This window comes from Patiria miniata, unplaced genomic scaffold (genome assembly GCF_015706575.1).
Source record: "Patiria miniata isolate m_02_andy unplaced genomic scaffold, ASM1570657v1 HiC_scaffold_13, whole genome shotgun sequence".
Taxonomy (NCBI): Eukaryota; Metazoa; Echinodermata; class Asteroidea; order Valvatida; family Asterinidae; genus Patiria; species Patiria miniata.
Window position 1 is genome coordinate 11440654 of NW_024037051.1, and position 13624 is coordinate 11454277.

The 13624-nt window shown below is 38.7% G+C and overlaps 1 protein-coding gene across 1 annotated transcript; it reads left to right on the forward strand.

The window, feature by feature from the left end:
- Positions 1–828: 828 nt before the first annotated feature.
- LOC119721281 (shiftless antiviral inhibitor of ribosomal frameshifting protein homolog) lies at positions 829–12631 on the forward strand. The gene is made up of 6 exons (XM_038191278.1): positions 829–948; positions 2443–2514; positions 3583–3738; positions 5791–5954; positions 6150–6294; positions 7043–12631. Exons 1-6 carry the CDS (start codon positions 928–930, stop codon positions 7262–7264), a joined length of 780 nt encoding a protein of 259 aa, XP_038047206.1. The 5' UTR covers positions 829–927; the 3' UTR covers positions 7265–12631.
- The last annotated feature ends 993 nt before the right edge of the window (positions 12632–13624 follow it).

The following is a 13624-nucleotide window of genomic DNA, read 5'->3' on the forward strand; positions in this document are numbered from 1 at the left end:
AAAATTTCATGGAGGAAATTTCAGAATAGTTACAGGGTGGTAAGACGTACGAAGAAGTTGCAGATATGTTGAAGGAAATTGGAGTGGCCAGTGCGGCTCTTTAATAGCCAATATTCTCAAATTCTGTCGTGAGAACTAGAACGACATAAATGTAAGGAGGGCAATTTGACAGGCAGTGACTTAATCCCAAGGACACATTAATATTCCAAGGTGCCGCATTGCTATAATTGCCAACTTAAACCTGAATAAAAAAATGGTCGACAAGACTATTGACCGTTTTGACATTGTTATGTTTTTGTAAAACAACACTCTAAAAATAAAGCAACTAACCGTTTATTACTTTTTACAATTTACAAAAACAATAAAAAGGCAATTGTTTTTTGTGACTTAATACCGTTTGACCGTTTTACAAAACTGTAAAACGACAAAACAGTCGATGGCTAGTTTACTGTTTTTGCTTTTGAGGAAATCCAAAACGGTAAAACGAAATAACGGTATGTCCCGGGATTATTATTAAAGGGTTGGAGTATTTTCATTTTGTTGCCTTCTAATCTAAAAATAAAACCAGACGTGAATCTGAACTACGGGACGAACCATAACATAAGCCACGTCTATAATTGGCATTTTGGGCTATCCCAGACGAAATCGACTGTTCTTCGTTTTCTTATCTTCGTGTTGTTGGTTTAATCTGAATCATCAAATCAAATCAAATCAAACCAAACCACACAAAGTCGGGGCTTGATTTACTAGCGCTGCAATCTATTGGGTGAAAAAGCGCCCTCTTTTGTTTCCACCCAGCGTTTAAGCTCATTATCATAATTAATTGATCGAGCGCAGGTACCGCCGTACCGTAAAAATTTATATCGCTCGCTCGAGTTCTACATGCATGCACCGAACTAGTCACATATTTTCAAAGAGGTCTGCAACATGGGGGACGATATGGAACGGGTAACGTGGATTATTTTCAATTTATTCAGTAAAGGTTTAAACCGTTAGATTTGGGATGGAATTATTTGCCGTGTGTGCTGTTTGCAGGTGGTTGGCTTTTGACCGCTTGCAATTGCAAATGAGTTTGTTTGCACACACCACACACGCACCGTATGCTGCATGACCATGTGCGCGCTGCACAATATTATTCTTTTCATGATAACCATAGCTGAATAGTGGGCCAGCTTAGGCCAGATCCGATTCAGTTAATTTACAGACATATAATGTACTAGCCAAAGTTTTGACTGGCATTGAATAATTCATTGTCAGCTACAGACTATTCTGCACTTGACTACAGACAGACGGACGTAAATTGTAGTGAGCTCTCTCAGTATATCTTTCTAGTATGAAATTGTTTTGTTCTAATTTACATGTGGGAAAGAATGTCATGAATGTGGAGAAAGATTCCCGTATCTGGCCATCACTTGTCACCCTGTGCACAAACCCTATGACTATGAGACTGGTCTGAAAATTTCTACATGTTTTCTCATATATTTTCCCTGATTGCGACATTTGACTTTAAGACATCACTTTCTGATGGCTGATATTAGTGATGGCCAGATATGGGAATCTTTCCGGTAAATCTACTTTGTAGTCGTTCACTGGATTATTATAAGATACACATGAACAATTTTCATCTGCCTTATTTTTTTTTTGTGGGATTGAAATTGCAAATAAAAATGGGGAAAGGAAGAACGTGGGGAACCGAGGATGGGCCCTGCAAAAAAATGAAGTGACTTTCACTTTAAAATCAAGTAATCCTTTCTCCACTCAATCAAACTAGTGTGATAAAACAACGGGAAAATTCGGCTAACCGATCACCACTTACCTGCTGCCAAACATCCAAATTTCCACCTCACCTTGTGATTTCAACAAAGAGGAATCCGGGAAAAAGTGGACATGCGAAAAACATTTAGTAAAAATGTGTTTTTAGAGCACATTTTGCGTGCACATGTACATGTAGTGCAGATCTGAGTTGAAGCAGCCGGTCAAAACTGATTGAAGTGTCTGGGCCAGCGGTACATTATACGCATGACATCGATAACTATGACGTCGCATGAGCCGGCCAATGATAGTGCAATACGTCATTATGAATATTTATTTTCTCATGAATATTTAGTTTATTTCAATGGATACTTCAAATACGTCCAAAGATTGATCATTGCAACAACGATCGTGCGCGGCCTAGCAGTTAAGAGTCTCGTGTATCAAGCCAGCGTCCGAGGTTCGAATCTCGATGAAGTAAGTGACTGATTGATAAATGGAAATTAAGAAAAGGAGAGGGTGAGAGTAGAGGAGGGAAAGTGGAGAGAATAACCATAAAAGATGTAACTTTTGGCGCTAGAAAATTAATTGAAAAAAAGTGGTGATCGGGTAGCCAAAGTTTTCCAAAACAAACAACCTGTTTTGATGGTTTCATCACATCCTGAATATAAATATTCCATTAATTTCCAGACATTTCACATTCCTGTGGAGAAACTCTTGGACAAGCATACGACTGTTTCGGAAGATGTGAAACGAAAAAGAGTGAGTTAGTCTCTATTTTAATCCAGATAATGAACAATAATAATAATAATCTGCATTTAAGAACGCTCTTATTAGTAAACTAAATCATAGCGCTTACAGTATTACCCCTGATCATTGGGCCAATTAAACATTCCAAATACCATCTCAGCTCCCTGGGGAGTATACAGCTCGATGCTGCCTGTTAGGCGCAAGCAAGCTTATTCCATCACAATAACCATCTCTGCCCTCCCAGGTACCCATTTACTCCTGGGTGGAGAGAAGCAATGACTGACAAAGTGCCTTGCTCAAGGGCACATGCACCATGACCCCCGGCTGGACTCGAATCCACAACCTGCGGGTTGTGGGTTCGACTTTACCCACAGACCACGAATCCAGTGCCCTTAACCACGAGGCCACAGCACTACATGAACATCACAAGGGAATTGACAAACTAAACCATGGGAATAGAACCCCGCTCAAATTTGCTTGGTTTGTATTTGGTAGGCCTGGGATACTTAGTTACTTGGGGGAAAAAGTAATAATATTGACCTCAAACAGTAGTCGGTTTGGTTAACACAGCTTAGTACAGAAAATGTAGCTTTTAAACATAGCAAAACATCAGCTGGAAACAGTAATTTAAATAGACTTGATGTGCATTTCCCAGTCAGTAACAGACAATACCAACTACAGTTGCTTTGTGTTAATAAAGGGATTAAATAATGTGAATGTGTTTTTTTCCATATACATGTACATGTATGCAAAATGCATTGTGCAATAAAAGAAACAAACTTCAAACCTGCATTTTATGTAAATGGCTGTTTTATATAATTGACCGGTGAATTCACCAATGACATGGAAGGTAATTTACAACCTATTTTCACTTCTGTCACATTGATGTATCTTGTTTCTCTATTTAGCAAGAATACAATTGGTAATTTAATAGTTTTGGTGTGGCATATTAATGAAACAAAATATTGACGAAAGACACACTTTGCAAAATGAAGTGGAAATCCAATTGAAATGCAGTTGTGCACTTCAACAGGGAATTCGTTTTCATTTAATAACAGCAGGTGACTTCTATTTTCTCAGATCAAGGCAATATGTACTGCCATCACCATCGAATCGGGCAGTGCCATCACCGTGCAATACGACATTCATGACAACGGGACCATCTCCTTCAGAATACATGGACCTATGGATAAAATCAGCATCGTTATAGGTCTCCTGGAACGGCATCTCAAACAGGTTTGTCCAAACAGCAGAACGTGCTGTGTATTTTGGGCAGGGTATACATGTACTCTGTATCAACTTTGCTCAGATTTTCTGGGTTTGTAAATCTTGGGTGGTGTAAAATCTCAATGTGACCTCAAAAGGTAGTCTGTTGCTTTGAAAACCCAGAAATGTTGCTCTGCAAAGTTGGTCACTTTGCACAAATTCAGCTTGGAGTTAGTCATAAGCACAAACTGTATGCTTATAGCCAGCTGGTGAACCAAATCCAACTTACACTTCCTATAATTGGTGTTCGGGATTTTTTTCTGCAATTTGGGCTTGGCTAACAAAGCTTGGCTAGCAAGACATGGTGTTAAATGTGTTTCTTGCGCCCCCCCCCCCCCCTTATCTCTAGTCAGTCTGGTTGGCTATAAGTGCTAAGTTGGCCCGCAGAAAATGTTCAGTACTCTGGGCAAGTACCGTATTTCCAGTAAGTTTGTTAGTTGTGGTTGAAAATATCATAATGCATGAACAATGCACACTGACAAACTTGACTGATCAACAGGAAACTGGTAATGTACAAGGTTTTACGAATTGTGTCAAAATGTGCATGCATGACTAGTGACGGCATGATTTGGACTAGGCCAAAAAAAAAATACTTCTGCTTCCGGTTACCCGACCGACACCTATTTTTAGGCTGCGACCCTAAAAATTTAGAAGACATGATGAAAATGCGGTAACCAGTCTGATAGCGCCAGCATGGCTGTGCATTGCAGGCCGGTGTACTGTCAACTGGAGTCGGATTCGACATCGTAAAAATGCCAAGAAAACACCGATGGAGAAAGAACATTTTTGCAAGTTAATTCACAGAATTGATCTAGCTTGTCTGTGTATGAATTTTCCGTGTTTAAGAGTTATTTTGAGATCGCACTTCTCATATATTGGAGTGATACAATGCAGCGTGTTTCCCGAAATGTTCGACCGTAAAAACGAGGTCTGTCGGCCGCAGGCCACACATGCACAGTGCATCACACACTTCAGAGTTTTGGCCAGCTTCCCGTCTTGACAAGCATTGTGCATATGGTGCGAACGACCTGAATTTTCCATTATTTTTTAAGAATCATCGAACCTAAATATATTGACGATAATAAAAGTAGGTTTTATTCACTTTTTGTGGCCATTTTGTGTATAGCTTTCGTAAGGCAATGGAAATAGTTCAGGCTAAAACTTCGCATAAAATCGAATACCCCATTCAATCTGCATAAAATTCTGACCAACCGACCCTATTTTTGAAAGGCATGTAATCGAAAGCAGAAGTATTTTTTGGGCCCTACCACTGTAACTGGTGTGCTTTTTCGAAGAAAAAATGAGATAATTAAAACGTGATCTAATGCAATGTAATGATAATGACAAGAAGGGTGAGGTAATTCTGGTTTGATCTGTGACATTTCTGACAGTGTCAACAAACAATCCATTGCACTATAGTACCAGTAGAGAGCCACACTTTTCACAAAACAAGTGCTTTTTTGATAAAAAGTTTGCTGAAGCTGAAGAAGCCTTTTGTGAGAGTTGTGAACTCAGCAGACCCCATGAATGGGGATCCAGGGTTCTCTTTGTTGTCCAAAATCAGCAACGCCCAGTCTAACCATGGCAAAGGGTTTTCATAATTGCTCATGCGTGATGTCTACCCTACTGCTTTTTGTGGCATATTTGCTCTCGGATATGCAGTCTATATGAAATGAAACATAATTTATGAACAGTTTTATGTACAGGAGGTCTTTTGGAAATAGACTGAAATTTTATACTTACCTGTACATATTTCATATCAAAGTTTTGAATAACTCCAACTGACATAACTGTATTTTTTTTGGGGGGGGATGTGAACATCAGTTTATTTTTTACAATGGCTCTATTTATGTTTTTGTCATTACAACTCTTGTTTAATTGTATAAAAAAACCTCTTTTTAGAGGGGAGGGGTGACAGCATGGCAACATGAACCCCACCCCACCCCAAACTTGCCGCTGATAGTTGCAGGTGTTGTCATGGCAACATTTTTTGCTCCAACTCACAAGTTGTGTCTCTCACAGGAGCGTCGTCAAGAGCGGAGCACCTTGCCCAAGAACGTGGCCCCCTTGACGGTCGACAACCTACGCACCCACAATCATACCATGATGGAAAAAAGGGAATTTGCCTGCCAGCCCTGTCAGAATGTCTGGTGGAGAAAGGTCTTTAGCTACAAGCCTGTGTCCAAGTACGGAATTTTCTCAAAAATATTTTTGTTTCAAAATGAAGGAACTGGTCTTTCTAATTTTAAAGCTGTAAACCTTGGCAAAGTCGGATTGTCATTCACATGTGTTACAACAGACTGATTTGGGTACAGAATGCTGAATCTTAGGGATTGCGTGTGGCAAACTTGAATAATGAGTTGTATTGCTCTTTGCTAAAGGTGTTCCCGCTGCCATGTGCTTTACAACGCTGTGCCCATGGACAAAGTCTTTGGCTGGGGGAAGTTCACTTGCCATTGTGGAAACGTTTTCTTTGGACGTGCACAAGCTGGAGTCCCTAGTATCTGCTACCAGTGCCATGCCTCGGTAGGTGTCTGTGTCAGTCTGTTCATCTGTTGCTTAACAGAGGATCATCTTAGCATTCCTTTGAGTGCATGGCTGTTCACCTCCGTTGTTGCATTCATGCATTGAAGCGTAGGTCTATATGTCCTTGCATCAATCAGTGGCATAACTGAAGGGGGCATGGTGGCAGTAACTGAGCTTCGTATGTTGCAATTTGTTTTCGACTTTATCAGCGTAAAAATTATTCCAGACCCTAATCCAAGCCAGAAATAAAACTGAAGTTCTGCTTCTTATTAACTGCTATGTAGATCTTTGGTAGAAACATCCAGCAGAAACTGTGTATTGGGTACCATGCAGCATATTTTAAGTCTTTTGATCTTCATAATATACTGGTGCCTTGTGTAATTCCTTCTTCCATTCTAAAATTTTTTATATGGTGTTCAAATGTCAGTGACTCAAATTGACTCGAGCATAAATTTGACTCGACTCGACTCGACCGCACACTGTGACTCGACTCGACTCAACCTTCTTGACCTAATGACTGGACTCAAGTCACTTCCTTTATATGGTGTTCAAATGTCAGTGACTCAAATTGACTCGAGCATAAATTTGACTCGACTCGACTCGACCGCACACTGTGACTCGACTCGACTCAACCTTCTTGACCTAATGACTGGACTCAAGTCACTTCCTTGAAATAACTCGACTCGACTGAGTCACAAAATTCAGCGACTCGTTAAAACTATGGACTCATTTTTTTTTTCATTTGCAGGTCTTGCCTGATGTGGGCAGCATAGGTCCCATGAGAATTAATGGCCCACGCCAGAACACCAGGAACCGTCATGCCTGCGATCTCTGTGACAACGGCCGCATTCAACCCTGCCCTGGCTACAACAAGGTCCTGTGCCCGAGTGTGCGGCACGTAAGCACCGGTTCAACAGCCTCCACATTCCTGACACAATCCAGCTATGCTTACAGGGAACCAATGAACTAGGTGTGGGAATGGGTAAGACCTAGCTGTTCACTTTTGTCTGTGGTTGCAAACCATTGACCTCTTTGACTGGCGGACAATTAATGCTGGTGAACTGAAGCAACTGTCCACCATTTTTGTTCCCCCATGACACATAATTTTTCTCCAAAGATTGCGCATGCTCTTTCATATAGATCATTAGAAACCATTCGCACTCACAAATTCTGAAATTGTTTTGAATTAAAGACAATTGACACCATTTGCAAACATTCAAAAATCAAACTCAAAGTATCGTGAAACATCCTACAATCAAGTAAATAATAGGGTCAAGCATCCTGTGAAATCCTTGCGCCTGTTATGCTGTCATTTTCAAGAAAAGAGGAACTGCCCTCATCTCATTGCAATGGTTAGGACCAAACCATCTCATTTTCAGTGGAAACCTATGTTTGCGTCGAGAAAAATGTATTTTCCACAATTTTCTTTAAAAAAAATTATATGTTAACTACTGCACTGCAATTTTTACAAGTTACCTTGTTAATAACCTGCTTCCGATTTATTGTATTAATTGTTCCTTGAATTGGCAAATGAACACATTTTTGCAAATTGTGTCAATTACCTTTAAAGTGTTTTGAGGAAACTGTGATTAACAACACACTCATTGGAGAACAAAGATGGTGGCAATGCTGTTTCCATTGCATCAAATCACATAAGTGATCACGAGTCCAGTTATAGTACAGAGGTCAGTGTTTAATACAAATATATTCTGGCGAAATGAGATTGAACTGGGCACAGGCCATAGCGGAGAAAAATGGTGGGAAAAACAAAAATGGGGATGAATTTTTTTATGAATTTACAGATTTATTGATATTTGTAATCTACACATAATTTAAGAGAAATAGTATAAAAATCGTGGAATAACAATTGGCGGCGTCATTTTCACAAATACAAAACTCAAAAAATTAAGAGGCCTTTTCCTCATTATTTTGCCGTCTTGACATGTCCCTAAATGTGAGATTTAATCAGCCATACCTTGTCAACGGAATGTCCAATTGAAGTGCAACAAACAGTATTTAAGTAGGCTTGCGCGGTTCCGGCGGTTCCCGGTTCTAGCCGATTCCAATATGGGAACTGGAACTGTGGGTCCAATATTTTCAAGAACCGGGTACCCGCTATCGTCGGTTCCGGGCCCAAATGAATCGGTTCCAGATTAAATTACCTATTTTCTGTGCACAAAATCCAAAGCCGAGAATCGGCTCCACAGAAAATCGATCGCGGAGGCGCGGCCCGGGACATTCACTCGAGCCGGCTAGTCAAAACAATATTTCACGAGTCAGAGACAACACTGAGCTCAACAGAGCCCTTTTTGAATTTGCGGTCGGTCCCAAAGTAAATCATTCTATTCTCGGCAGCATTGCGGTCATCGCGGTAAATAAAATCATAGGCAAGGAACAGAAAATAAAGTAATAAACGCTAAGCTTGCTTTCAAAAATAGTTTCACAGGAAAAATTCATGATTTGAAACCAAATACCTAGTGGAATATTCATGTACTCCACATCAAAATCCACAAAACACGGACCTCTCAAGGTGAAACTGTTATTCTTTATATGTAATTTCAAGAGCTTATATTTTTCATTGAATTTTCGTGAGCCGGTTCCGACTCAGAACTGGTTCTTTTTTGAGAACTGGAACTGGCTCCAGAAAGATTGGAACCGCCCAAACCTAATTGTAAGGAGGATTCGATTGTCTTTCGTGATACATGTACCTACAAACCCTCATTTCAACCTCTGCCCAGTTCTATCTCATTTTGCCAGAACGCCTCACATATTTCCTGTAACCATAGCTGTAGCCGGAGCTACAAAAGGTGTACCCACAAAATAGCTGATTATGACACAGCGATATTATGATCTCTAGCATAATAATCTGCATGCTCAATAGCATGCAAGTAATTTGCTTCGACTAAAGAATTGAATTTTAATTCAAAAAAATTTAATATTGGATATATTTTGTCTGTGGTCATTAGGGCTGCAGTACATCACCCAGTTTGTGACATAATGTGGTTTTTACCATGGGGTTTGGTGATTTTCATCAACAGGTCCGTACTCCAATTAAACCAACTCTGTACAAAATCACATACTGATCGGTAAGATTTACTGTAGCACTTATGACTTTGGAGTTTGCTGTTTCCCCCTTTCTGTCGTGTGGCTTCTTAGCCATGATGTCAGTCAGGGCTCGGCAGCTTTTGACCATAGCGACTGCTTCATGATTCGTCTTAGCACACATAATAGTTAGTATATTCAGTGTTTTGGGATTTTTTGTGCTTCGGAAAGGTGACATAAAAATTGGAGTGATGACTCGCCCAACTGAATTTTACAGACAACTTAAGGCCAATTTTAGGGCGCAATTAGCAGAAAATAAATGACATAGAAGACTTTATGTGTTTTCACACATGGGCTTTTCTGTTGTATCAGTATTTAGGCAAAATCTGCCTTTTAAATTAACCTGTTTTTTTTTGGCTGTTCATAGCAATTATGGTCATGAAAAGGACAGAGACTCAGCAGAGAATCTTTTGCTTACTTTAGACATAAAACTGGGCCCGTTAAGTATTTTGAGGGGACATTTAGTTTGTACTACTACGTTGTAAAATTTAAGTGTGATTTAATTTGAATGACGAGTTGGGCTACGTCCAAAGTGGTTGTTCCGAGCTGTGCCTACAACTATTGTCAGCATGTTCCTACATGTACATAGTAGTAATTGTCAAAAACTTAGATAATAGACCAAGAATATAAGATATTCTGATGCAGCCATGTACTCATCGATACAACTCTTTCTGCTTGTTTAAAGTTTTGAGACTGCTGACTGCATGAGACTGCTGTTCTTTACTTTAAATCTTATAGTCATTTTCTTTCTCGATTTTAAAAATCAGATATCTTTTTAAACCAGAATTTTATGCAAATGTGAAAGTAGCAGACTCACAGAATGTTAAGTTCTGTTTTAAACATGCTTTATTTATATATTTTTTTTGTTTTTAGCAGATGTAGTTAATAAACACAATTTATCACTATAAGTAAACAAAAATACTCAAATTTATTATCGATATATTTATGTAAAAATGTAATTTTTAAATTGTTCCATAGTTGCTCTCATTGTAAAGTATTGCTGATTTTCCTTAACAGATCGAAAACTTTTAAGCAACTGATAAATGTTATAAAATGAATATTGCTCACATGTGATGTGTTAACAGTTGTATAACAACTATGTTCAATCTAAAGTATATATACCCAGACATATCTTTTGGGTTATGAAATATGGTATCGTATCTTTGTTTTAAATGCATTGTAGTCGAATCCTTTTCAAAGTCCCTCAAAGAATTGAAAAGTGGTGAAGTAGTTGGTATTGTAGGAATCAAGGCTTTAAGATATGAAGGTTCGCATGGTGATGATAGAAATATGATCAAGTTTATGGTGACACCAGGCAAAAAATATCTTTTGTGAGTTTGTGAGGTTCTGAAAAGAACCGGGAAAACTCAACATTTCAGACAGTATAATTTGCCTGTTGTCTGGAGACGTCAGGAGACGTTCATAAGGAAACATCCTGATGACTGGCAGAGTACTATCTGAAACATTAAGAATCCACGGTACTTTTCAGAACCTCACGAAAGAGTTTTGTTGCCTTGTTCCACCATAATCTTTAGTTTGTTAATCAAACCTTTAGCACCTAGGCTGGGTTCCTAGACTACTTTGAGCGAGTAGGGATATTGGCGTTTAGAGACCAGGCCCCAAACCGGCGTACAAGAAAATAGTGTACAAAATTTGCAAATGGACTTGCACTCTTACTTGAGTTGATAATACATGTACAATATATATACATTTTAGCATGGTAGTTTAACCATACTGAGAATCTGACCTACGTTATTTGAATAACGCTGTTTATGGTCTGGAGCATTAATGTTTTAAGATGGTTACATTGAGGGTTTTGGTTCAGCCTGTGGGTTAAAGTGCATGTGTCCTTGGGCAAGACACTTTGTCACGAAATGCTTCTTCTAACCCAGGAGCAACATGGGTACCTGTACCTGTGAGGGCACAGGAATAGTGTTTGTGATTAGTGAGCTTTATACTCTTAGAGCAGCTGAGGTGTGAGGAATGTTTTATGGGCCCGATGAACAGGGGTTATGATCTAAGGAATTTAGATCTTCAATCTCTTTTTTAAAACACTGCATAGTCCATTACTGATATAGTTTCATGGGTTTAATTCCTGATAGTTAAATTAAGCTTCTCGGCATACCTGCTGGACTCTGAAAAGGACTCAACTAGAACTCTAAAAAATTGTACCAACCAAATTATCTGAAATAATTACCAGCTGAAAGTTTAAGAAAAAAATTATAAATTGTCGCCATTTACCAGTTAATGTACTCAGATTGTCCTTGTTATTTCAAGCTTAAGAAAACCTTGGATTTGAATTTACTTCTGTTGATAAAGAAATAGTCAGTTTTCTTCAATGTTTGTTAAAGACAATCCAAGTTTCTTGAGTTTGGCATAGTTTGTAAATTTCTCTCATACATTAACATTCCTTATATTTTCACTACTTTGAAAAGTGTTTGTAGTTCACTGTCGGACAACAAAAATTATAAAGATGACTGTAATCATTATGCTGAGCAACATATCTTCAATCTCAGCATACAAATATGTATGTGCTTTGTAGCTCCAAGAAATTTCACAGAACTGCAAAGTAGAATATAATTATTGTTTTAATAGCAAAGTGGTTTTAATGCACACATTTACAGTGAACCAGTCAGAGTTAGCATGCACATGGTTGGTCATTTTGGCCGGTAACCATCTTTTCTTCAGAAGGTTTTTTTTTTTTGCGAAAACTGGTTAAAATCAATGTACATGTACATTTTGTTGGCCGATGTGAACTTGAGGAATCGCTGTTTCTAAAGGCATTTTCTCTATGTGATGGATTTAGTTTTCTGGTGTATTGTTTTTCCTTCGTTCTTTTTAAGCTCATCTTGTCATGTTGCAGCTTATTGTTCTTTGCTTGCATGTATTTGTATTATGAACAACACACTTTATGTGGATTTTTTTGCCTCATGCACTTTCATGTGACAACTGATGATGAAGTTGCCTCTGTTTCCCCTTTTGTCATGTTTGTGTTGAACTTCAAATTGGGAAAAGCTGAAATATGTAATGTTGAAATTATTGTTTAAATGCATGACACATCAAGATGCCATTCGTGATAATCAGATTTTAATTGAAAAAGGTTTAGAAAAAAATGTGGTGCTTTGTCCAGTGGCCTGTTCTTGTTGCTTTTTTTTTAATGTAAAACACAAATATATTATAGGGCTTGCGTCTATTTTATGTCAAAACATGCTGAATAAATGTTTGAAATGTTCAATTTTTGTCCAGTTCATTGTACTTCAGAAAGATGTTGGACTCTAGCTCCAATGACCATTGGCTCCCCCCCCCCCAAAAAAAAACCCCACCTTGTTTTAATTACAAATAATTTAACTCAAAATATAACATGAATTCAAATATAAAAAATATAAATTATTTAACAAAAGGTTTTTAAAAAGATTATCATTCCCTTTCCCTCCAGAGATTCATGAAATATTAATAAAAGAGAGAAAATGGAAAAAAAGGGGAGGATCGCCACAGCGTCACATGAGGAGTCCACCCTCGCACACAACCCAACCTCCCCCCCCCCCCCCCCAAAAAAAGGGGGGATGTTCTGGATCCGTCGTTGCATGAAGTGAGGCGAAAGTTTAGAAAATTTATGAAAAAAAACGAAAGTTAAGAGAACTCCCGTTGTTATGCAGTTTATCACTCACAATGCTGAATCGAGAGATCGATAAATCCGAAGCCTAAGCGAAACCGGGGTTTCGTAAAACCCATGTAAACAAGCGCAGTCTGTACCTGCCAATCAAATTGATTATTGTTCCACTTCCAACCAATAGCAGTCACTCTTCGACGCGGAGCGCGTGACCTCCCCAGCTGGTCGCATCTAGATATCTCTCCGCGTTTAAGAAAAAAACAGGTCGGGCTGTTTATAATAAAATCCGAAGCTATTTTTGTGATGAGCAACGAAATATTTGACTTTTTCTTCTTGAAGGTGTATAAAATAATAAAATTATATAAAAATCCTGTTGACGGTTTGCAGTTTCGTCACATTCATTAGTAAAATCCGGCCGCGAATGAACACATCTATAAGTTTCGACATTTCCGTGTAAAATGCATACATAGCCTTATCACTCCCTGGCGGCTGCTTTCCGTGGTAAGCGCGAGCAAATTTGAAGTAATTGTTCTCAGAATCCGGAACGAATAGCTGGCACTCGTCTTTTGTCCACAAAAATGTCATTTTTTGGCGGATTCTTTGAATGTTCAAAAGTAC

Bases quoted from the DNA above. Each gene is read 5' to 3' on its own strand.
- LOC119721281 (XM_038191278.1), top strand. From the start codon at position 928: ATGGGGGACGATATGGAACGG. The intron at 2,515-3,582 runs GTGAGTTAGTCT...CTATTTTCTCAG, and splicing joins AAGATGTGAAACGAAAAAGA to ATCAAGGCAATATGTACTGC. The intron at 5,955-6,149 runs GTACGGAATTTT...TCTTTGCTAAAG, and splicing joins AGCTACAAGCCTGTGTCCAA to GTGTTCCCGCTGCCATGTGC.